Here is a 26772-nt window from a genome sequence, read left to right on the forward strand (position 1 = left end):
GTCTGATAGTTTATATATTAACATTGCAACACATGCCAATATGGCCGGTTTAGTTTACTAATTACAATTTTAAATTTCCCGCGGAGTTTCTTCTTAAAAACGTCGCGGAAAGATGACGCGTATGATGACGCGTGTTTGTGACGTTATTGGTTGGAGGGGACATACTAGTTCAGCACCACTTACGGCTAAAAGTTGTCTCTTTTCATCACATAATTACACAGTAATTTGGACATCTGTGTTGCGGAATCTTTTTCAATTTGTTCAATTAATAATGGAGACTATAAAGAACAATGCTGTTGGTGGAAAGCGGTGGATTGCAGCTGCCTTTAGCACCGAGACACAGCCGGTGTTTCTTTGTTTGTTGTGAAGCTTTAACACGGAGCGCTCAAGCGAACATGTTTCTCTACGTCAACCAGCATGTTTTTGGATGGGAAAATTGTGATATATATCTTACCGGAGACCTCAGTGGATTTTGCGTCCTCCTGCAGTAGCGGTCAAAAAAGGCAGCTGTGAGCTTGCCTCCTGTGCTTCTCTCTGAGACACTGGTGTTTTCACCGCAGCCATCCGACTTTGAGGTATGTCTTTACAATCTCAATAAAATACTTTTAAAACAATAAGCAGATAAGGGATTTTCCAGAATGATCCTAGTAAATGTGTCTAATTATATCTGAAACGCTCACACTGCCGCCGCCCGGAGCCGTCGCTTTTTATTTTATTTAATTTTTTCTAGTCCTTCACTATCAATATCCTCATCCACAAATCTTTCATCCTCGCTCAAATTAACGGGGAAATTGTCGCTTTCTCAGCCCGAATTGCTCTTACTGCTGGTGGCTCACATTATGACGTCACGCGCACATCGTCTGCTACTTCCGGTAAAGGCAAGGCAGTTTTATTAGCAACCAAAAGTTGTGAACTTATACTCGATGTTCTCAACTAAATCCTTTCAGCAAAAATATGGCAATATCGCGAAATGATCAAGTATGACACATAGAATGGACCTGCTATCCCCGCTTGAATAAGAAAATCTCATTTCAGTAGGCCTTTAAATTAGATAATCTCCCACGGCACACCAAACTGTATCTGCCGCTGCACGGTGGTTGAAAAACACTGGTTTAATTGACCAATGGCGTACACACAATGAAGCAGGTGATGGAGAATGTACAGTGCGGAGGGCACTGCCGGAAAAGAAAGGAGAGGCCACTAAACCGGGTGCTCTCTGTTGCTGAAAACCAACATCCAGTTCAACACGGGCTTCTTGGACGAAGCGTGTAAAATGGCCGTCAGCATGAGAGAGACTGGGGTGTGCGGTAAGGTCACAAAACACACGCTTTACGCACGACTCCATTAGTCGTTGATCCTCAGCAGCATCACAAGAGGGGGAACTGCAGGTGGCGCAGGCCTCACACACGGTGACGGTGGTGATGATGGGAGGGAGGGGGCCTTATTCTAGGTGTGTGTTACATTTACCAGCAAAGGTGGGGCAAAAGGGAACCCCGATGGCCAGCTTGTTTCTAATACCTTGCATGGCGTTGTGCGGCAGCTTGGGCAGCGCGTCCAGCTTCTCCCACGAGTAGGACGGTGTGGGAATACCTTCGTCCGAGTTGCAAAACAACATGATGTCGCTGCCCACATCCAGCGTTCCCTGGATCCGACAGGCCGGCACCGAAGGGGGCACTGGCGGAACAAAGGAGTGGGTGGTGACAGGTTAATCGCTTTACAAGAGGAATCACAGCCAATTTTTCGCTTGATTAGACTGTAAATTATACTGTATGCTTTGAAAGGATTGTGAGGCTTTCTGGGTGCACTGGGCTTTTATAATGTACACTGAGTGAATTCTCTCTGCTGTAATTTGGCCCAAAATAAAATAAATATACTGACTACAAAGAGCTACGGAAGGATTTAGTGGTAAAAAAAAGGTGATAATCTTAAAAAGAATTGCAATTTTTTTTTTTGGACTCTTGTTCACAATCGTTATGAAAGACATTTTGTTTATGCATTCCAAATACCGTATTTTTCGGACTGTAAGTCGCAGTTTTTTTTCATAGTTTGGCCGGGGGTGCGACTTATACTCTGGAGCGACTTATGTGTGAAATTATTAACACATTACCATAAAATATCAAATAATGTTATTTATCTCATTCGCGGAAGAGACGAAGAAAATGTCAGAAATCGTCACACACACGTCAACCAATAAGAATTTGGCGGGGGAGGGTCATGGCAGAAGTGCATTTCGGGTCATGGAATGCTAACTGCTATATGCTACTGCCATAGCTATTAAAATGGATCATTTCATCGTTGGCGGTAACTTATAAAAAGTGAGAAGGGCTGAACAAAAATGGCACTGAAAAGGAAATCATGTACTGCAGATTACAAGCTGGACGTAGTGAAATATGCAGCAGAAAAGGACAAGAGGAAGCGTCGCATACCTTTGGAGTTGACAGAGTTGTTTAGAAGCGACATCGAGGAAGAAGATTTCATCGGATTTATCGATTAGGAGTGACAGATTGTTTGGTAAACGTATAGCATGTTCTATATGTTATAGTTATTTGAATGACTTACCATAATATGTTACGTTAACATACCAGGCACCTTCTCAGTTGGTTATTTATGCGTCATATAACGAACACTTATTCAGCCTGTTGTTCACTATTTTTATCTATTTTAAATTGCCTTTCAAATGTCTATTCTTGATGTTGGATTTTATCAAATAAATTTCCCCCAAAAATTAGATTTATACTCCAGTGCGACGTATATATGTTTTTTCCTTTTTTATTATGCATTTTCGGTCGGTGCGACGTATACTCAGGAGGGATTTATAATCCGGAAAATACGGTAGTAAATTAATGCAATCAAAAGTCAGCTTACAATGAAGCCTATAGCAGCCGATTAAATCTGCCTATAAAAGCCCCTAAAAATCATCCAACACCTCCATTAAGGTTTTATATACCGTATTTTCCGGACAATAAGGCACACTTAAAATCTTTTTATTTTCTCAAAACTCGACTGGCCTAATGTACGGAATAATTCTGGTTTTGCTTGCCGACCTCGAAATAATTTTATTTGGTACATGGTGTAATGATAAGAGTGACCAGTATATAGCAATCAAACATAAGAGATATGTGTAGACTGCACTATGATGGCAATATGACTCAAGCAAACACCACCAAGATTTTTTTTGTTCCATTGAAAATATAGAACATTACACACGGCGCTCAAAAATCTATCAAAATGTTTTAGTCAACTTTGGTAAGCACCGCTTGATGGATACATACGAGTATTATTATAGTGTGTGCTTAAGGTAAGACATATTATCTGGCGTTTTAATGGCAATATTATGCAAAAACAAATTTTCTTACCGTTTGAACCTGCTAAACTGTATTTAAAATTTGCATATCCCAAAAAATTGCGCAAATCCGCCTTTGTAGTCTGTATCGAGAACATAGTCGATAAGCTTCTTCTTTTTCTCCATTTTCTTGTTATATGATATTCATCCTCCGTTGTTGCCATTTTTAATATAAAGTATCGTAAAGTTCTTACTTATATCTGTCAGTACACTCACCATGAAAGCGCTAAAACGTACCGGCGTATTGACTTTACATTAATCACCCAAGAAACTTTAGTTATTAGAGAGTTCCGGTCTGACATTTTTTCATGGGACACATTTTGTAGCACTAGTGAACCACGGATGAGGAGATGCCGCTCCGTGATTGATTTTAGTAAAGTCTGAATGTCATTAAAACAGTTAGCTCCATCTTTTGACACTTCTGCCACTCCCGTCCTTGCACGCTACACCGCTACAACAAAGATGATGGGGAGAAGACGCTGCCGAAGCTGAGCCACGTAAATAAGACCGCCCACAAAACGACGCAACTTAGGGCGACTGTGAGAAAGCGACTTGAAGATGGTCTGTAAAACATAATCTATGCCACATTTTGACCAAATAACCACCGTTACATGTTATGTAGACCATAAGGAAGTGTTTTCCTTTTAGAAAAAAAAAAAGAGACCTTTAACGCGCCCAATAATCCGATGCACCTTATATATGAAATGTTTTATTTTTTTTTAAATAGACCATTCATCGGCAGTGAGCCTTATAATCTGGTGCGCCTTATATATGAAAAAGGATAGATAATAGACCATTCATCGGCAGTGCGCCTTATAATCCGGTGCGCCCTAAGACCCGGAAAATACGGTACATTATGTAAGTATACACGTAATGTAATTTAAAAAATGCATCACTGAAGACTTTATGAGCGCCAACAAACATAATAAACCACTTACTTTACGATGTTCGCTGTCATTAGGATGCCAACTTCAAAGATGTTCGTATAATACCACTTAGATGACGAATGACTCAATATCCTCGCAAAGAAAAGGGAGGTGGAGTCAAGCGTGTTTTAGTGTTGTTCTCGCGATTTCCGGGTGTAAATTGGCTGTCAAAGGGTACCAACTTGTCGGAATACATCCTCGTCCTTCTACTATCCAGGTGAGAGGCATGAATTATGAGCTACAATAAAGTTTGACGGGCAAGGAACGAGGAAGCAGCTGATCAGTCGATCATGGCAATACTGGCACACAAAATCGTCATCATGGCGGCGCTATAAATAGTTTGTCTGCATTAGCGCTTATAATAACAATATCACTAATAAAAAATATTTTTGTATGGTTATTTTTTGGGTTTTTTGGTCAAAATAGAGGACTCATTGGTTCCGCTGTAAGCAGACGTTTCGTTATGTTTATTTGCGAGTTAGAATAGGAAAAAAACAACATCCGTCGTCATGTCTTTCATAATGATTGTAAACGATAGTTAAAAATCCCCAAAAAGCGCAGCTCCCCTTTCAAGGAAATGTAAGACAACAAATATGACACAGCGTAGCTACCTAGCACAGTCAACCCGATGACACCAATATTGCGCCCCCCTCTGTCCGGGAGGTTGTTGACCAGACACTGGTAGGTCCCTGTGTCTGACAGCTGGGTGTTGTTGATGAAGATGGAGGCACTTGTACTTGGCATGGTGGACACAAACCCCACACGACCGTTGAGGTGGTTGGCGAGGCTGAACACCTGGCCGCCCTGGTAGATAATCACCTGGATTGGGACAGGAAGGGGAAGAGGAAGCTATTAAGTTAGAGGAATGTGAGCGTTGGAAGGACTTGAGCAAGATCAAAGTGGATATAACAATTGTTTTGATGAAAATAATAATGAATATAAATATGTTCTTCTTATGCTCTGGCAGACATTCTATTAAGGAGGTTATTTATTTACTGGTGTTTGTTTATATGTGTATTTGCTCACAACAAGTTACAGACAGATTTTGATTTAACTTTAAGGAAATGTCAGAAATAGGATAGGGAACAAGCAAATAGATCTTGAGGGGGATCCAAATCACCGTCCGAATTAAGGACTTTTTAAAAAAAAATGTCTTTACTAGTGTATGGAGGGGCTTGGACCTACTGCTTTGTTTTAAATGTAAATGCTTTGTTATTGACTGATCAATTAGATACAAATCTTAAAAACATGCTGGCAAATTTATGGAACTGCACATCATGGTATCAAACCTCTTTTCTTTCACCTGCACCGTTGATAGCAGACGCAATATCATCTTTGTCTTTTGCTCTTCTCTCCATAAAAGACAGGATGCAATCACAAGTCACTCGTTATGGGGATGTCGAGGCGTGAGGTGAGGTGGGGTAACCTACACACAGTTCTACTCTAATTACAACACATAGTGCCTGATCTACTAATATCCAAAAACCAAGGGCTGCATAGCTGGTGTAAACTATAAAATGTTGTGTACTATTGCTTCCCGTGTTGCAGGTGGTTTACGTGTATAATTGATAAAAAGTGCAAAAGTGTATTATGCGGTGAAATATGCGGTTGTCATGGAGACACTCATTTCCCTCCACATTCGTGTTATGCTATGTTTTGAAACATACAGCAGACACCTATAATATGCACCACTTTTACTCTGGCACTTTAGAGGCTGCCTTGCAATGTGTTCTACAACTAAACCCGATAGTAGATGCTGGCACTTACTTTGAGCGTGGAGTGGGTCCGAACATCAGAAAATTCATATTGCAAGAGTTGTATTTCATATCGGACAAATGTTAAAATATATCTACTATATGAATACAAGAATGCCATTCAAAAAACAAACAAAAAAAACACGTCAGCATCTGCTGTCTCCAAATCACCCCTAAAGGCATTCATCTGCTGGACAGATAATATGTTTTATATACCCAGTATGTGTATATATACATATATACATATATACACTATATTGCCAAAAGTATTTTGCCACCTGCCTTGACTCACATATGAACTTGAAGTGCCATCTCATTCCTAGCCCATAGGGTTCCACATAATGTCGGTCCACCTTTTGCAGCTATTACAGCGTCAACTTTTCTGGGAAGGCTGTCCACAAGGTTGCGGAGTGTGTTTATAGGAATTTTCAACCATTCTTCCAAAAGCGCATTGGTGAGGTCACATACTGATGTTGGTCGAGAAGGCCTGGTTCTCAGTCTCCGTTCTAATTCATCCCAAAGGTGTTCTATCGGGTTCAGGTCAGGACTCTGTGCAGGCCAGTCAAATTCATCCACACCAGACTGTGTCATCCATGTCTTTATGGACCTTGCTTTGTCCACTGGTGCACAGTCATGATGGAATCATAATCCCACAAAAGGTTTTTGGTATCCTGGAGCATTCAACGTTATTTTCACTGGAACTAAGGGGCCATGCCCAACTCCTGAAAAATAACCCCACACCATGATTCCTCCTCCACCAAATTTTACAGCGCCATGCAAGGGGGCTTCCTCCATAAGTGTGTGAATGTGTTTGTGAATGAGATGTAGAATGTAAAGTGCCTCGGGTATCATTCCAGGTATAGTGAAGCGCTATATAAATACAGAATATTTGCCATTACCATACACAATCATTCAGTCAGCCATTTAGCACTTAAGACACAAGAAATGCACACAACGCAGCCGTAAAGCCAAAGGCAATCGAAAAAGGAAACAGTCGAGGAAACAACAGCGGCTTATAGAGCTGTGCATCCAATAAATGTTACGTGTGGAGGGTCGCATCTTTCTGCGGGGTTCGTTCTCCCAGACGGACTATTCTGGACAAGGCGTGCAGGTAGGAACATGATTTAATTTTCGAAAATCAACTACGTCCCGAAAACAAGCAGAAGGAAAACGTGCTGATCGCACGGGAAGCTAAGCTTACCTCTTAGCACAGGAAGCATAAACCCAGAGACCACGCAACTGTTGCATGAAGCAAACAATAAAGCCAGACTGAGCGTGGTCGAGAGAGGTGAATAAATAGCTCTCTGGTTAGTGGTCGACAACAGGTGAGCGTGCCGACCACTAACCAGAGGCAGTTGAACCCAATTAATCCCCATGGAAACTAAAACAAACCCAGAGGTGCACAAACAGGAACTAAGGGAGTCCAAAACTAACAGAAAATATCAAAAACATGATCCGGGCCACGGATCATGACGATAAATGCACGAGATGAAAATTGTCCTATAATTAGGAGGTCTGTAGTATGGAAATTACGATACTATAATAATAATAATAATAAGGGGAGGAAGGTGCATTGATGGGACACTAAGGGGGGTCCTAGCTCTACTGACAGCATGTAAACACAAACACTTTGGAGTTGTTTCCAGAAAAATAACCCAAACAGACGGATAAACTAAAATCCTTCATTTGATAAGTGGTTGTTTCTAGTTCAGTGAGTAACGAGAACATACCAAAAGTATGCTTTCTTGCAGCTATAAGGCTCTTAAGATGAAAGCATCCACTTATTGGTATGCATAATTGAAAACATTTGACTTCAAACATGTCAACTGCTATCTGTTGAATGCACAGACAGCCGTGCAGGCAAGCACAGCCAAAATCTTTTTAACACGAGTCCCGGGGAACCACGGCACGACGACAACTCTCCTTGCAAAGGGGAACTTTAATGATGACATTCCATTAAAAGCTCCTCGCTCTGGTTTCCAACAGGAACGGCTTGTTTTTGCCGCGAACACAGCTCTCACCCCTGAACCGGGCCCGCACAAAAGATGAAGAGGACACACAACGGAGGGGAACCAGAGGGGCCATTCAGTTGACTGAAAAGACTCCTCATTGAGCTGTTCAAAGACCCAGCCAGGGAAACAACTAGCTTCAGTGTGTGCGTGTGTGTGTGAGGGCTAGTTCTGATGAAAGTGCACAAGTGTGTGTGCGTGTGTGTGTGTGTGTGTGTGTGTGTGTTCTGGCAATGCTTACTTAATGGGGACATTGCTCTGTTTACTTTACACAGTCACCTTTAGGGGACTTCTGACGGTATGGGGACATCGGTCTGTATACACAGTTACCTTTTGGGGACTTCTGACTGTATGGGGACATCGCTCTGTTTACACACCCTGGTTTGTTTTTGTTTCCATGACTACCGATCAGTTCACCTGTTCTCACGACTCACGCACCTGATTCACTTGGACTTATGCAACTGTTGCCAATCACCACGTCACCATTGAAGCCTGCAGTTGCCAGGCATTCAGCCTGTCGACATTACCCTCTATCACCTTCTACTCACCCTCGAAACACCCTTGTTATCCATGCCGATGATCCATGTTCCTTTCTTGTTCCAAGTAAGTTTTCTGTCAAGACGTGGAATATGGTGTGGATTGTTTTCCCGTAGTGCAAAGCGATTGGAGCGGAGGTAAAGACATCTTTTAATTATTAGTTTTTAAAAAAGAATAAAAGAAAATCGATCACAGAGGAAGTTCAAAACTTGACTATGAAAACAAAAACTTGCACTAAGGCAAAACTATGGACATAAAACAAAAACTTGCACTATGGCATGAATAACGAAAAACTTACTTTGGGACAAGAAAGGAACATGGATCATCGGCATGGATAACAAGGGTGTTTCGAGGGTGAGTTGAAGGTGATAAAGGGTGATGTCGGGCTGACTGCCTGGCAACTGCAGGCTTAAATGGTGACGTGGTGATTGACAACAGGTGCATGAGTCCAAGTGAATCAGGTGCTTGAGTCGTGAGAACAGGTGAACTGATTGGTAGTCATTGAAACAAAAACAAACCAGGGTGCGCAAAAACAGGAACTAATTGAGTAAAAAAACAAAACAGAACATGATCACAAAGACATGACATCCAGTAAGAATGATCAGCACATTACTTCATCAATCCAGAGATTTAAAGACGTGTATGAGCTAACTGGGACTTGATTTCTTTATGCCTCCACAACCTGTAGAAAGGGTGGTCACCACAAGTGATGATCAAACACCTGGTCCCCATTCCAAATAATAACCAGTATGTGTGTATGTGTGTGTGTGTGTGTGTGTGTGCCTCCAGTGTCCTGTACTGCTGCTTAACGGTTGTAAATTGCGCTGCTGCAATTTCCTGAGTGCAATGCGTTCGCTTTGTCCTTTTACGTGCAGATGAATAGGCAGCTCCTCAGCTGTGATGAGAGCCCGGCGACTTCATGTCCTCCATGTCTGTGAGGTTCGGTGTGTCAGTGTGCATTCATTTTACTCTTGGGAATAGTGTATCAGTGTATCTGGGGTTGTGAGTGTGTGCGATTGTCCTGCCCAAATAACCGTCTCTAACTCTCTCCCCGCTCACTTCAACTGCACGCTCATCCTTGTGTTGAGTCTTTTTTTTTTTTCCCTGTCAGTCTGTGTGTTGATTATTGTTTATTTAATGCACACTGATGAAAACAAACATTCAATTATGAATGAGGTGCAAACGGAAATGTTTGTTATTTTGGTCGGATGTTGTCTGTCTATCTGTGTTGGCCTTCCGCCCGAATCGAGCTGATATAGGCTCCAGCACACCCCCCCCCCAACTCCAAAAGGGACAAGCGGTAGAAAAATGGATGGATGGATGGTCCGGCCGTCATTGACTTGGGACCATTGCAAAATGATGTCTGTCCCAAAGTCACCAGCCTCGGCATCGCTATAGAGCAGGGGTTTCAAACTCAAATACAGAGTGGGCCAAATTTAAAACTCAACAAAGCCGCGGGTCAAGGTTGAACAAATTAACCTTTTAAAAGGGACCGAAACAAGTTTTGCATTGAGTATTGAACTAGCAAGGCTTATATACAAACCCCGTTTCCATATGAGTTGGGAAATTGTGTTAGATGTGAATATAAACGGAATGCATCCATCCATCCAGTCATTTTCTACCGCTTATCCCCTTTGGGGTCACGGGGGGAGCTGGTGCCTATCTCAGTTACAATTGGGCGGAAGGTAGAGTACACCCTGGAGAAGTCGCCACCTCATCGCAGGGCCAACACAGATAGACAGACAACATTCACACTCACATTCACACACTAGGGACCATTTAGTGTTGCCAATCAATCTATCCCCAGATGCATGTTTTTGAAAGTGGGAGGAAGCCGGAGTACCCGGAGGGGAACCACGCATTCACGGGGAGGACATGCAAACTCCACACAGAAAGATCCCGAGCCCGGGATTGAACCCCAGACTACTCAGGATCTTCGTATTGTGAGGCAGACGCACTAACCCCTCTATCGCCGTGTAGCCCAGTATCATTAGTATCGCCCAAACGGAATACAATGATTTGCAAATCCTTTTCAACCCGTATTTAATTGAATGCACTACAAAGACAAGATATTTGATGTTCAAACTCATTAACTTTATTTATTTTTTTGCAAATAATAATTAACTTAGAATTTCATGGCTGCAACACGTGCCAAAGTAGTTGGGAAAGGGCATGTTCACCAATGTGTTACATCACCTTTTCTTTTAACAACACTCAATAAACGTTTGGGAACTGAGGAAACTAATTGTCGAAGCTTTGAGAGAGCAATTCTTTCCCATTCTTGTTTTATGTAGAGCTTCAGTCGTTCAACAGTCCGGGGTCTCCGCTGTCGTATTTTACGCTTCATAATGCGCCACACATTTTCGATGGGAGACAGGTCTGGACTGCAGGCAGGCCAGAAAAGTACCTGCATTCTTTTTGTACGAAGCCACGCTGTTGTAACGCTTGCTGAATGTGGCTTGCCATTGTCTTGCTGAAATAAGCAGGGGCGTCCATGAAAAAGACGGCGCTTGGATGGCAGCATATGTTGTTCCAAAACCTGTATGTACCTTTCAACATTAATGGTGCTTTCACAGATGTGTAAGTTTCCCATGCCTTGGGCAATAATGCCCCCCCATACCATCACAGATGGTATGGGGGAGATATAATTTTGTCTTGACAGACCAACATACCAGTCCAAAAAAACAAGTTGGATACAAGTTTAATAGAGTTCAAAAAGTTAAAACTGTGTCTGAAATGTCTTGTTTATGATTAATTTACTTCAACATAAACATGTGCTTGAGGTGTGAGAAATATGAAGTAACCTAAAAAATATTATAATATAAAAATATGGATACATTAAGCTGTAATTTTAAAGTTAAAGTACCAATGATAGTCACACACACACTAGGTGTGGTGAAATCACCCTCTGCATTGGACCCATCCCTTTCTTCCACCCCCTGGGAGGTGAGGGGAGCAGTGAGCACCAGCGATGACCAGCGCTCGGGAATCATTTTGCTGATTTAACCCCCAATTTCAACCCTTGATGCTGAGGGCCAAGCAGGGACGTAATAGGCTCCATTTATATAGTCTTTGGTATGACTCGGCCGGGGTTTGAACTGACGACCTATCAGGGCGGACACACTAACCACAAGTCCACTGAGCAGGCTGTATTTATAAAATGTACCATATTTTCTAGACCATAGGGCGCACTGTTTTACAAACCCTGTTTCCATATGAGTTGGGAAATTGTGTTAGATGTAAATATAAATGGAATACAATGATTTGCAAATCATTTTCAACCCATATTCACTTAAATATGCTACAAAAACAACATATTTGATGTTCAAACTGTTAAACATTTTGCAAATAATCATCAACTTTAGAATTTGATGCCAGCAACACGTGAGAAAGAAGTTGGGAAAGGTGGCAATAAATACTGATAAAGTTGAGAAATGCTCATAAAACACTTATTTGCAAAATCCCACAGGTGTGCAGGCTAATATGGAACAGGTGAGTGCCATGATTGAGTATAAAAACAGCTTCCCAAAAAATGCTCAGCCTTTCACAAGAAAGGATGGGGCGAGGTACACCCCTTTGTCCACAACGGCGTGAGCAAATAGTCAAACAGTTTAAGAACAACGTTTCTCAAAGTGCAATTGCAAGATATTTAGGGATTTCAACATCTATGGTCCATAATATCATCAAAAGGTCCAGAGAATCTGGAGAAATCACTCCACATAAGCGGCATGGCTGGAAACCAACATTGAATGACTGTGACCTTCGATCCCTCAGACGGCACTGTATCAAAAACCGACATCAATCTCTAAAGGATATCACCACATGGGCTCAGCAACACTTCAGAAAACCACTGTCACTAAATACCGATGGTCGCTACATCTGTAAGTGCAAGTTAAAGCTCTACTATGCAAAGCGAAAGCCATTTATCAACAACATCCAGAAACGCTGCCGGCTTCTCTGGGCCCGAGATCATCTAAGATGGACCGATGCAAAGTGGAAAAGTGTTCTATGGTCTGACGACTCCACTTTTCAAATTGTTTTTGGAAATATTTGTGTTTTATCCTTCATAGTTAATATTATAAATCCCACATTCTTTATTTTCATGTACATTTTGGGTGTCTCTTCCAGTAAAAAAATATATAATTGCATTCCGTTTTTTAAGGCAGCCTTTAATAAAGTCTTTAGCATTCGATCTGACATTATTGCGAGGTTTTGTATTAGCGTTCCTAAAAATAGATATACCGGCCCCCAGAGACGTTTTTCTCAAAATGTGGACCCCCGAGTCAAAATAATTGCCCAGGCCCTGGTCTAAATCACCTCATCCTGCCACGTGACCCGCTTGGCTTCGCTGCCGTGCGCGGACAGAATCGAGGTCAACGCTGGTGTTCAGACGACGGACGGAGTAGAGAACTCACACTGAGCCACGTCTGGACATGCCAGTGCCTGCCTACCAGTAATCAGTAAACGTTATGTGCTGCAAATGCAACCTTCCTGCAGGCTGCATGCAGCTATTTCCTGATGACCATAGCCTACTTCCAGGCAACCCAAAGGACCTTTTGGCTGCGAGCACCAGGGACACGGCTCCTAAATAAAGCCCAAATAAACCTCTAAACCCCCACAGCCTCCCTTCAATTTTCGAACCATAAGCCGTCACTGTTATCTCATTCTATCCTCTGAGACGCGGCCTCAACAATACGAGCCCACACTCACTTTAAACTGTAGGTTCGCTCCTCCCCCTGCGTTATTGTCAACAATGTTCCGCGGTGTATTTATAGGATGGCAGCCAATAAACTGGTTTTATCCCTGCAATGATGGTCATCGTTTATTTTACTTTCATCATTAGGTTGCGAGTTAGCTGACAGTTTTATTTCCGCACATGAAAGTTGTGATAGGAAAGCCTTTTTTACTGCAAACCGGGGGCATCAGCTATAAAAACTGTGCATGGAATTCTGAGTGAACGTCTCTGTATGCCACAAACCCTAAATTAGCATGAAGCATTCACTTTAGAATTATTAATTTAATGACGTGACTTAATTTGTCAATTACTTCTACCAGCAGCTATAGTGAGCTTGAGTTATGGTAGGCGTTGGCCCGATACCAATATTTTGATACTTTTTGGTACTTTTTCTAAATAAAGGGAACCACAAAAAAAATGGCATTACTGGCTTTATTTCAACAAAAAAACTTAGAGTACATTAAACATATGTTTCCTTTTTCTTCCATACCTGTCCTTGCACGATACACCGCTACAAAAAAAATGACGGGGAGAAGACGCTGTCGAAGGTGAGCCAACAGTCGGTAGTGTTTTATCTACTTCTAAAGCACTAAGCCTCGCCTCCATGGCGACAAATAAAGTAAGTTTCTTACAAGTATCATCCCTGCAGTACGATGAATAGCGAAACATGTTTCATTACACACCGTAGCTCACCGGCGTCGAAATGTAAACAAACGCCATTGTTGGATCTACACCTGACATCCACTGTAATGATACCAAGTACAGCAGCGTATCTAGTCGATACTACTGTGATTAAGTCGATGTTTTTTGGCATCACAGCATTTTATTTTATTTATTTATTTATTTTATTGTTTAGTATTATGTTAATACACTCGGGAAATATGTCCCTGACCACATGAGGACTTTAAATATGTCCAATGTATGATTCTGTAAAAATAATGAACATAAAAGAAAAACTTTTAGTAGTAAGTAAACAAACAAAGGCTCCTAATTTAGCTGCTGATTTATGCAGTAACATATTGTGTAATTTTCCATTCTATTATTTTGTCAAAATTATTAAGGACATGTGGTAGAAAATGAATTATTAATCTACTTGTTCATTTGCTGTTATTATCTGCTTACTTTCTCTTTTAACATGTTCTATCTACACTTATGTTAAAATGTAATAATCACTTATTCTTCTGTTGTTTGATACTTGACAATAGTTTTGTATGTTACCACAAATTTGGGTATCAATCTGATACCAAGTAGTTACGGGATCATGCATTGGTCATACTCAAAGTCCTCATGTGTCCAGGGACATATTTTCTGAACGAAAGAAAAGGTTGTGATGCCAAAAAATATCGATGTAATCACAGTTGTATCGACTAAATACTCCGCTGTACTTGGTATCATTGCAGATGTCAGGTGTAGATCCACCAATGGCGTTTGTTTGCATTTCGACGCCGGTGAGCTACGGTGTGTAATGAAACATGTTTAGCTATTCCTCCTCCTGCAGGGATGATACTTGTAAGAAACTTACTTAATTTGTCGCCATGGAGGCGCGGATTAGTGATTTAGAAGTAGCTAAAACACTGTCGACTGTTGGCTCACCTTCGGCAGCGTCTTCTCCCCGTCATCTTTGTTGTAGCGGTGTAGCGTGCAAGGACAGGTATGCAAGAAGTTTCAAAATATGGAGCTAATTGTTTTAATGACATTGAGAGTTTACTTAAATCAATAACGGAGCAGCATCTTCTCATCCGGAAACAACCACACCAGAAATGTGTTCCGTGAAAAAACGTCCAAACGGAACTCTAATAACTAAAGTTTCTCGGGTGAATAATGTAAACTCACTACATCGGTATGTTTTAGCGCTTTTGTGGCGAGTTTACTGACAGATATAAGTAAGAACTTTACACTACTTTATATTATAAATGGCAACAGCGGAGGATGAATGTCACATAAAAAGGAAATAGAGAAAAATAAGAAGTTTATCGACTACAAAAGCGGATGCGTGCAATTTTTCAGGATTTATGCAGATCCCAAACACACATTAGCAGGTACCAGAAGGTAAGAAAAGTTGCTTTTGCATAATATTGCGAAACAAAACTTCAGATAATATGTCTTACCTTATACACCCACCATACTAATACTCCCATGTTAAATCACATCAAACGATGCAGCCTACTCTTATCTCTTATGTTTGACTGCCATCTACTGGTTACACTTACCATTACATCATGTACCAAATAAAATTGCTTCGAAGTGGGTAAGCTCAACCAAACTTATTCCTTACCTTAGGCGCACCGGGTTAAAAGGCGCACTGTCGAGTTTTGAGACAAAAAAAAAAAATGTAAGTGCGCCTTGCAGTCAGGAAAATATGGTATACATTTGATAGTTAATAGTGTGAAAGATGTATATTTAATGACAAAATAAAAACATGCGGCATTAGTTAGGGTACCGATTGTATTTAATTAGGAGTCGTTCAATGCACAATTACATTTTAGTGCTCCCCGGATTCGTACACATGTGCAAATGCAGGGGCTGCATGGATTCCAATGGTGAGCACGTCTCACCACATACATTTTGGTACTAATGACATATTTGATATTTGCTACAAAAAACGGCTTATTTTCAATAAATACTCCAAAGAAATGGGGACCGAGAGAGCAATAAGAACGTACATACACAGGGGGACACATACAAAAACAGAACTCACACATCTTTGAATGGACCTGTTCATTTTTCCTCATTTGTTCTGCAAGTTATACAAGATGACTTTTTGCATGAAATACTGGAACAATATTCTTGCCCAACATGTCTTGATCAACCAAAGAAAAGACATTATGCGTGGAGTTGTAAGCCAATTTTCGGAGAAGGTTCCTGTGTCGTCACGCTCCATCAAAAAACAAAATTTTTGACTGGGTTCAGAAGTTCAGAGCGGGTGGGACTGTGCAAAATCTTAATTCTAAAACCCCCAAGAGGATTGTGTTTAATTGACAATTTGACAATCCAAACGCCGCAGAGCCCATTTGGAGCATATTTTGGAATAACTGAAATTTTGGGGAATGATTGTACACAGAAGTTTAAGAAATATGTACAATTTAATAACAATTTTATGGGGTTCTGGTTTTTTTTCTGTTTTTTTCGGTCACTCTGTATCTTGTAAACCCAGACCCATATAATTACTTAACTTGATGTTTATTACAATGAATCATTATGAAATACATGCAGTATATGATACATAGATGAAATTATGATAAAATCAGCAAATATCCAAGCGCTGTGGTTTTTTTTAGTTAGTTTTTTTTTAATATATATATATTTTTTTATACTAGTTTTAGCATATAGGCCAGGGGTCGGGAACCTTTTTGACTGAGGGAGCCAATAAGCCAAATATTTTAAAATGTATTTCCATAAGAGCCATATAATATTTTTTTTAACAATGAACACAACAAAATGCATGCATTTTTAAGAAAAACCAACATTTCTAGAGAGGTCTCTTATTCTTTGTAATAACATTGTTATTCTGAAGCTAACTGTGGAGGGGGCGTGGCCTACGGGCCTGCAGCGAAGCAGGGTGTTGCCAGGACCGGCCTTGAATTCAGCGACAGGTGCGTAGACGGCCCACCTGGGCCTTTTTATATGATCAACTGTCACTATGTTATAAGCAGCAGCCGGGAGGAGAGACGGGCTTGGGGCTAGAAACCAGAGTGCGAGCGAGAACGAAAGAGAAAAAGACAATTGCCGGAAAGCAACTGAGAGACTGATTGAAAAATAAAACAATATTGTAACCCTGAAACTGTCAGTGCTTGGTGGTCTGAAGAACCCCCTTGAGGGCAAGCCCCACACTAACCAATAATAAATAAATTACTTCTTACCAACTTCTTCAACATAAAAATGCATGACAATATTTTATATTTTGAACATTATTTTTAACACTGAGATTACAAGTGGAATTATTCATTATTTATCGTGTTAAGCAATGTCAGCTCAGATTTATCCGAGAGCCAGATGCAGTCATCAAAAGAGCCACATCTGGCTCGCGATCCATAGGTTCCCTACCCCTGATGTAGGCTGTTCTTTTTTTTATATCTCGTTATTTAAAAAAAAAATTAATACACTGTAGCCTTTTGAGGTTGTTTACTCAATGTAAAGTGCTTTTTACAAATAAAATCTATTATTATTTTTATTTTTTATTTTTCGGGGATGCTAATACACTAGTACTTATGATACTTCCTGCTACCACATTTATCAATCTATTTACAGTCAACATTTATATGCTGAAGAACACAAAAATATAGTACCGTATTTTTCGGATTATAAATCGCTCCGGAGTATACGTCGCATTGGCCGAAAATGCATAATAAAGAAGGAAGAAAACATATATATGTCGCACTGGAGTATAAGTCGCATTTTTGGGAGAAATGTATTTGATAAAATCCAACACCAAGAATAGACATTTGAAAGGCAATTTAAAATAAATAAAGAATAGTGAACAACAGGCTGAATAAGTGTACGTTATATGAGGCATAAATAACCAACTGAGAAGGTGCCTGGTATGTTAACGTAACATATTATGGTAAGAGTCATTCAAATAACTATAACATATAGAACATGCTATACGTTTACCAAACAATCCGTCACTCCTAATCGATAAATCCCATGAAATCTTCTTCCTCGATGTCGCTTCTAAACAACTCTGCCAACTCCAAAGGTATGCGCCGCGTCCTCGTCGTTTTCTGCTGCATATTTCACTACGTCCAGCTTGTAATCTGCAGTACATGATTTCCTTTTCAGTGCCATTTTATTTCAGCCCTTCTCAGTTTTTATAAGTTACCGCCAACGTTGAAATGATCCATTTTAGTAGCTACGGCAGTAGCATGTAGCAGTTAGCAGTTAGCATTCCATGACCCACAATGCACTTCTGCCATGACCCTCCCCCGCCGAATTCTTATTGGTTGACGTGTGTGTGACGATTGCTGACATTTTCTTCGTCTCTTCTGCGAATGAGATAAATAATATTATTTATTTTACAGTAATGTGTTAATAATTACACACAAAAGTTGCTCCGGAGTATATGTCACACCCCCGGCCAAACTATGAAAAAAACTGTGTTTTATAATCCGAAAAATACAATAGGCTATTTGACTTGACTGGCAAACGATAGCCGTCAGTATAATGTAAAATACACAACACTAAAATACATTTATGTTTGTGAATGGGTGAATGTGATGTATTTTGTTAAATGCTTTGGGTATCATTGTAGGTATAATAAAGCGCTATATAAATACATACCATTTACCATTTACTGGACACACCCTTTTAGATGTGTTTTGTGCGTACCCAAGCTTTATCGGTGTATAATTGAAATCAAAAATTTCAAGGAAATTACTTTTGAAATTTGGATTTGTTGAAGACAATAGAATACATAAAAATACAGTCAACCTCTATGTGCCATGTCTGTTGATCATGTTTTTGTTTGGCCCTGTGCTGTTTGTTTTTTTGGACACTCAGTTCCTGTTTTTGCACTTCTTGTTTTTTTTTGTTTCCATGACTACCCATTAGTTTTCACCTGTCCTTATGTCATGCACCTGCTCACGTTTTGCACTCGCACACCTGTCACTAATCACCACAGCATTATTTAAACCTGTGGTTGCCAGGTAGTCAGCCTGGCGACTTTACATTTACCGACGTCATGCCATTACCTCAGTCACTCATGCCGATCCATAGTTTTGCTTCTTGTCATGCCACGAAAGCTTTGTTTATTAATGCCACAGTTAGCGTTTTTTGTCCATAGTTCTGCCTTTGTGCTATTCTTTTGTTATCATTAGTCAAGTTTGTTCTTCGCCATTGTGCGCGCCTTTTGTTTCCTTTTTTTGTAGTTTGTTAGTGTTAAAATAAAATATGTACTTACATTCACGCCTTGCCCGTGCCAACTTTCCTCTGCCTTCCGGAAAAACAAACCCCTCAGTCCACGTTTTGACAGTATGTATTAATGGGCTGCACGGATAGGCCACATAATTTCGCAATGCATTGTGGACCGTGTGTTGCGTTCGGGTCACATGTCTGCAATGGTTGTGTTTTCAGGAAGCGGACTAAGAGGAAGATTGCAGTTAAGAAGGTTTTATATCTAATGGCAAGGCGAAAAGACAAAAACAAACAATGTGACATTCGGCGGTGCGTTGAATGCCCAAAGCAAAGCTTAATGTACAACGGCAACCATCAAAAAGTGATGATAGCAAGAGGCTACCACAAACATAGACAAAAATCCCGCAAGGACTGGCAAGACAAGTGATTAGTGGCGGCAGCAGGTAGAGACACTAATCCAAAAAACAGAAACCGGTGTGTGAGCTTAAATGCTCCTACCAACTAGAACGTTGACAAAGGACAGCAAAGAGCTCTACAAACCGAACTAGACACAACGCAGAGGAGAAACATGACAGGTCATGATACCGCCGTTACTATTTTTGCGGGCAAAATGTTGCACCGCCGAGTCGTGCTGTGACAAAGCTATTAAAAAATGGATCACACGAAAGCAAAAAAAAATCAAGAGACTGTAACTAGACAATTTGCGACCTGGTCTAAAGTACCTGGACAAGATAGGCAAAACTGGTGGAACTGGTCGGTATGAGCACATTCACTGAACAAGCAATTTGAATGACCTGCCTCCATTGTCATAAACCTAGCTTGTGTTCTATCTCACCAATAAAGTCCACTTTTAGGGTAGAATTTCGGAAAGCAAAGTCTGTAATAGCTCACGGACACACCAACTTTAAGACCTACGAAATTTCCATATGAAACTGAAAACCTTCATATTTTCATAAGTTAAAATTAATGTACCAATGATTGTCACACACACACTAGGTGTGGTGAAACGTGTCCTCTGCAATTGACCCATCCCTTATTCACCCCCTGGGAGGTGAGGGGAGCATTGAGCAGCAGCGGTGGCCGCGCCCGGGATTCATTTTTGGTGATTTAACCCCCAATTCCAACCCCTTGATGCTGAGTGCCAAGCAGGAAGGTAATGGATCCCATTTTTATAGTCTTTGGTATGACTCGGCCAGGGGTTTGAACTCATGACCTACTGATCTCAGGGCGGACACACTAACCACTAGACCACTGAGTAGGCCTAACGGTTAGTATGCACATAACACACCTTTTTCTATTCTATTACGTCACCCTTTCCAGACTTCATATTATTGTTATTATTATGATTAAATAGTGCCCGGCTAATTAACGTCAACATAATGGATAACCGCTTTTTTCGTCATAAATTTTGAGACCCAAAGAAGTCATGTCTATGAAAATTGACATGACAGCTTGAAAAAGGCAGCATCACCTCCGTATTTCAGTTATTGACACATCCACTCTGGTAAACAAATCAAGAACAAAACAATACACAAACAATGGTGATGCTCTTTTGTGCAACCAACCAAATCTAATCATTAAAATAATTACAGGCGGTATAGCTCGGTTGGTATTGCAACTTGAGGGTTCCAGGTTCGATCCCAGCTTCTGCCATCCTAGTCACTGCCGTTGTGTCCTTGGGCAAGACACTTTACCCACCTGCTCCCAGTGCCACCCACACTGCTTTAAATGTAACTTAGATATTGGGTTTCACTATGTAAAGCGCTTTGAGTCACTAGAGAAAAAACGCTATATAAATATAATTCACTTCACTTCACATATTTATCGAAATGACCAGTGTGCTATCCCAAAAAATAAACCAAACATTGTGACAAATGGGAGTTTGTTTTTATTTTTCAGTAGTGGATTTGCCAAAGCATTATTCAGTCAGGCACCGACAGGGACTGCAATTGTCACTTTTTGAGAGTGTAAAACAGATTTATCCTCGGTCGGATTGCAAGGTTGAGATGAGGCTCAGAATCTGATCATCTAAAATACGATGACAGATGTTCTCAATTACAGATTAACATCATTTTTGCACCGCAGATTATCACTGACCTCAATATCACCGCAGCATCATGTTACTTCAGACTGCACAATCGGTCTATATTCTGCACAATATTTCACAAATACTGTAGCTGCGGGGCGGAAAAAAAACCTAAGAAACTTTAAAAGCCCACCCATTCATCCATCCATTGTCTACCGCTTGGAGTTTATCCCAGCTGCATTCGGTCGGAAGGCGGGGTACTCCCCGGACAAGTCACAACACAGATAGACAGACAACATTCACACACGAGGGCCAATTTAGAGTTGCCTATCAACCTATCCCCAGGTCCATGTCTTTGGCTCCACTATGGACGGGACTCTCGCTACTCTATTGGATCCGCTTCGGACTGGACTCTCACCGTTATGTTAGATCCACTATGGATTGGACTTTCACAATATCATGTTAGACCCGCTCGACATCCAATGCTTTCGGTCCCCTAAGGGGGTGGGGGTAGCCCACATATGCGGTCCTCTCCAAGGTTTCTCATAGTCATCATTGTCACTGTCACCGACGTCCCATTGGGTGTGAGTTTTTCCTTGCCCTTATGTGGGCTCTACCGAGGATGTCGTTGTGGTTTGTGCAGCCCTTTGAGACACTTGTGATTTAGGGCTATATAAATAAACATTGTTTGATTGATTGATTGATTGATTGGAGGTGGGAGGAAGCCGAAGTACCCGGACAAAACCCACGCAGTTGTCAGGCTTGCCCCTGACAGTTTGCGTATATTTTAGTTTTTTCCACTGCATTTGTCTGTTTCCTGTGTTTAGTATTTCCTGTCTTTTAGTTCCTGTCAAGTGCTCTTAATTTGTCAGCATCCTGTCTTGTTCCCTGAGTGCTGTGTTCCTCCTCAGTGTGTTTAGTATTTCCTGTCCTTAGTTCCTGTCTAGTGCTCTTATTTTGTCAGCTTCCTGTCTTGTTCCCTGAGTGCTGTGTTCCCCCTCAGCTGCGGCTGATTGGCATCTAGCCACACCTGTTGCCAATCAGCCGGCTCCTATTTGTACCTCCTTTGTCTTGTGTCAGTTGCTGGATCAATGTATTGTCATTCGGACTTGTAGTTGCCATATGTGGCTCCTGTCGTGTCTGTGATTCTTTTCAGCTATTACCTGTCGTGCTACATTTTGTCCTGGTCGTCGTAGCGGTAAGCTGTTCTTATTAGCCATTTGTTATTTCCAGTTTTTCTGTTTGCTATCCTCTAGCTTCCATGCTAAAGTTCCTTTTTGTTTTCTAGCTTCTAGTGCTAGCTCCCTTAGTTTGTTATTCTGCCCACGTGCGTGCTTTTTGTTTGTTCTTGTTCTATTATTTATAATAAATAATGTATTCATATCCAATGCCTGCCTCCATCTCTGCATTTTGGGGTTCATCAACACCAAATAACTCTGACAGCAGCAACAAAGAAAGACCCCGAGCCTGGGAATAAAATCCAGGACCTTCTGACTGTGAAGCACATGCACTAACCCCTGTTTCCACCATGCTGCCGACTTTTAAAGTATCCAACCAAATTAAAATTTTCAAAACACATAATTTTATTTTTCACTGGCATCAACTTGAAGTATCTTTGAACAATCCGTCATGATTCTAAACAAGAACTGGGTTTCTACAAAGACAGTATGCATGCTTTCTTTCAAGGGCATCCGATATCATACAAATTTGACATCGGATCATATTGGTATCAGTTTTTTGTTTTTTTTAACCATCCATCCATCCATCTTATTCCGCTTATCCAAGGTCGGGCCGCGTGGGCAACAGCCTAAGCAGGGAATCCCAGACTTCCCTGTCCCCAGCCACTTCGTCCAGCTCTTCCCGGGGGATCCTGAAGCGTTCCCAGGCCAGCCAGGAGACATAGTCTGCCTAACCTGTCCTGGGTCTTCCCCGTGGCCTCCTACCGGTCGGAGGTGCCCGCCTAGGGAGGCGTTCGGGTGGCATCCTGACCAGATGCCTGAACCACTTTGTCTGGCTCCTTTCGATGTGGAGGAGCAGCAGCTTTACTTTGAGCTCCTCCAGGATGACAGAGCTTCTCACCCTATCTCTAAGGGAGAGCCCCACCACCCGGCGGAGGAAACTCATTTTAGCCGCTTGTACCCGTGATCTTGTCCTAACCCAAAGCTCATGACCATAGGTGAGGATGGGAACGTAGAATTCACCAAAATTCAAGTAATTCTTATATATATATAAATAAAATAAATACTGGACTTTCAGTAAATTCTAGCTATATATATTTAGGCGACTTGTCCAGGGTGTACCCTGCCTTCCGCCCGATTGTAGCTGAGATAGGCGCCAGCGCCCCCCGCAACCCCGAAAGGGAATAAGCGGTAGAAAATGGATGGATGGATGGATATATATATATGTATATATTTACACATATACACACACATAAAATGATCGACAAAATGTGCAGGCAGCATACCCCTTCCCCTTCCAGCTGTCCTGCATGAACTGAAATAATTTTTTCCAATCATTTTGGAACTTGTAAGCCTACTTCCTCTTACTCGTCGTCGCCATGTCTCTTCTTCATTCTTCTGCTTCGACTCTGTTATGTTTTTGGACATTACTACTTGCCGTAGATTTGAAGCAATGCATGTTGGGAATCCAGATGTTGTGTGTCAGTGTATTAACGTGCCGGCTGGAGTAAACACACGGACCTATGGATAACGGACACATATATAATAGTCTCCTTTTCAAGTGAGAGAGGATGCTAAAGGCAGTGCCTTTAAAGCACGCCCCCAAAATTCTTGTCTGGGAGGAAATTGGGAGAAATTTGGGAGAATGGTTTCCCCGGGAGATTTTCGGGAGGGGCACTGAAATTCGGGAGTCTCCCGGGAAAATTAGTATAGTACCGAATATGATTCATTAGTATCGCGGTGGGGAGTGATAGTAATGATACTAGGCAGCACGGTGAAACATGGGTTAATGCGAGTGCCTCACAATACGAATGTCCTGAGTAGTCCTGTGTTCGGGATCTTTCTGTGTGGAGTTTGCATGTTCTCCCCGTGACTGCGTGGGTTTCCTCCAGGTATTCCGGCTTCCTCCCACCTCCAAAGACATGCACCTGGAGATAGGTTGATTGGCAACACTAAATAGTGTGTGAATGTGAGTGTGAATGTTGTCTGTCTATCCGTAATGGCCCTACGATGAGGGGCGACTTGTCCAGGGTGCACCATACCTTCCGGCCGATTGCAACTGAGATAGGCTCCAGCACCCCCTCGCTGCCCCAAAAGGGACAAACGGTAGAAAAATGGATGGATGGAGTATCGCGGTACTATAGTACATACCCCGTTTCCATATGAGTTGGGAAATTGTGTTAGATCTCTGTTGTCGTATGTTACGCTTCATAATACGCCACACATTTTCGATGGGAGACAGGTCTGGACTGCAGGCGGGCCAGGAAAGTACCTGCATTCTTTGTTTACAAAGCCACGCTGTTGTAACACGTGCTGAATGTGGCTTGGCATTGTCTGGCTGAAATAAGCAGGGGCGTCCATGAAAAAGAAGGCACTTAGATGGCAGCATATGTTGTTCCAAAACCTGTATGTACTTTTCAGCATTAATGGTGCCTTCACATAAGTGTAAGTTACCCATGCCTTGGGCACTAATGCACCCCATACCATCACAGATGCTGGCTTTTGAACTAAATAACAGTCTGGATGGTTCGCTTCCCCTTTGGTCCGGATGACACGATGTTGAATATTTACAAAAAACATTTGAAATGTGGACTGGTCAGACCACTTTGCATCAGTCCATCTTAGATGATCTCGGGCCCAGAGAAGCCGGCAGCGTTTCTGGATGTTGTTGATAAATGTTTTTTTTTTTGCATAGTAGAGCTTTAACTTGCACTCACAGATGTAGCGACGAACTGTATTTAGTGACAGTGGTTTTCTGAAGTGTACCTGAACCCATGTGGTGATATCCTTTAGAGATTGATGTCGGTTTTTGATACAGTGTCGTCTGAGGGATCTAAGGTCACGGTCATTCAATGTTGGTTTCCGGCCATGCCGCTTACGTGGAGTGATTTCTCCAGATTCTCTGAACCTTTTGATGATATTATAGACCGTAGATATTGAAATCCCTAAATTTCTTGCAATTGCACTTTGAGAAACGTTGTCATTAAACTGTTTGACTATTTGCTCACGCAGTTGTGGACAAAGGGGTGTACCTGCCCCATCCTTTCTTCTGAAGGACTGAGCTTTTTTTGATGAGCATTCCTCAACTTCATCAGTATTTATTGCCACCTTTCCCAACTTCTTTGTCACGTGTTGCTGGCATCAAATTCTTTATCAGTTTGAACATCAAATATGGTGTCTTTGTAGCATATTCAACTGAATATGGGTTCAAAATGATTTGCAAATCATTGTATTCCATTTGTATTTACATTTAACACAATTTCCCAACTCATATGGAAACAGGGTTTGTATACTAATACCGGTATACCGTAAAACACTACTCGGATAAGCGATAAGTAGGGAGCTCGTGAATAAAACTCGTGGTGGAATCAATAAAATTGACAATAGCGTGAAGTCCGCTTTGGAGATCGATCGACTTGGACAGCCTGTGAAGTCCAAGCATCGCGCAAACACACAGACATTCCTCTGAGTATCACCAAAAAGCCATGCTTAGTGTGCAATAACACCTGACACTTCTCGTGCTTTTGCCATGTAGCAGAGTTTAATAAGTGGCACTGTCGCTTTTTATCCGAACATGGTATTCAAATTCGAGGAGCGCGAGCTGAGTGGTCCGAGAGCGCTTTTTAGAGTGCCGGCGCAGGCAGCGAGGGGGTGTAAGTGGACAGAGTTCTGTTCAGTAATTCTTAATGGCTTTTAGCATCAACCGTAATCATTTATGACATTCTCTTTCTCCGAAAATGACCTCGCACTACGAGCGCCGTCGCCTCGAAGCCCGTATTGGCACAAAGTGCTTGTTTCTTCTTGTGTTGTTGTCATCGCTGTGTTTTCGTTTCCCGCCGCACGTGTTTGCTTGTGACAACGTGCACTTAAAAAGTTGTTTGCCGGGTCTTTATACTTCTCGGGTGTGTCACGTGCAACACATTACGCCGTAATGCCACGTGACGATATGGCATGAGACAACGAACATCTCGCGGATCTATTCTTGGATGGCAGAGTTTTTGCCGACGTGTGTTTTTGTACATAATGCAGCTGAGATAGGCTCCAGCACCCCCCCGCTACCCCAAAAGGGACAAGCAGTAGAAAATGGACGGATGGATATTTGCTTGTACAGGTGCTGTTCATATTATTAGAATATCATGAAAAAGTTGATTTATTTCAATAATTATATTCAGAACGTGAAACTTACATATTATATCAATTCATTACACACATAGTGATATATTTGAAATGTTTATTTCTTTACATTTTGATGATTAGTACTGACAATTACTGAAAATCCCAAATTCAGTATCTCGGAAAATTAAAATATTAGTTACGACTAGTGCCAAAAAATATTTTTTAGAAATGTGGGCCAACTGAAAAGTATGAACATGGAAAGTTTCAGCATGTACGGCAATCAATACTTAGTTGCAGC

The 26772-nt window shown here is 41.5% G+C and overlaps 1 protein-coding gene across 1 annotated transcript in view; it reads right to left on the reverse strand.

Moving 5' to 3' along the window:
• The window catches only part of igsf11 (immunoglobulin superfamily member 11), a 327969-nt gene that overhangs the window by 15979 nt on the left and 285218 nt on the right, over window positions 1–26772 (reverse strand). Inside the window, exons 4-5 of the mRNA XM_061918978.1 lie at window positions 4881–5088; window positions 1519–1674 (exon numbers count right to left, since the gene is read on the reverse strand). Coding sequence (XP_061774962.1) covers window positions 1519–1674; window positions 4881–5088 — 364 coding nt within the window. The remainder of the gene's footprint in view (window positions 1–1518; window positions 1675–4880; window positions 5089–26772) is intronic.

This window comes from Nerophis ophidion, linkage group LG13, assembly GCF_033978795.1.
Source record: "Nerophis ophidion isolate RoL-2023_Sa linkage group LG13, RoL_Noph_v1.0, whole genome shotgun sequence".
Taxonomy (NCBI): domain Eukaryota; kingdom Metazoa; phylum Chordata; class Actinopteri; order Syngnathiformes; family Syngnathidae; genus Nerophis; species Nerophis ophidion.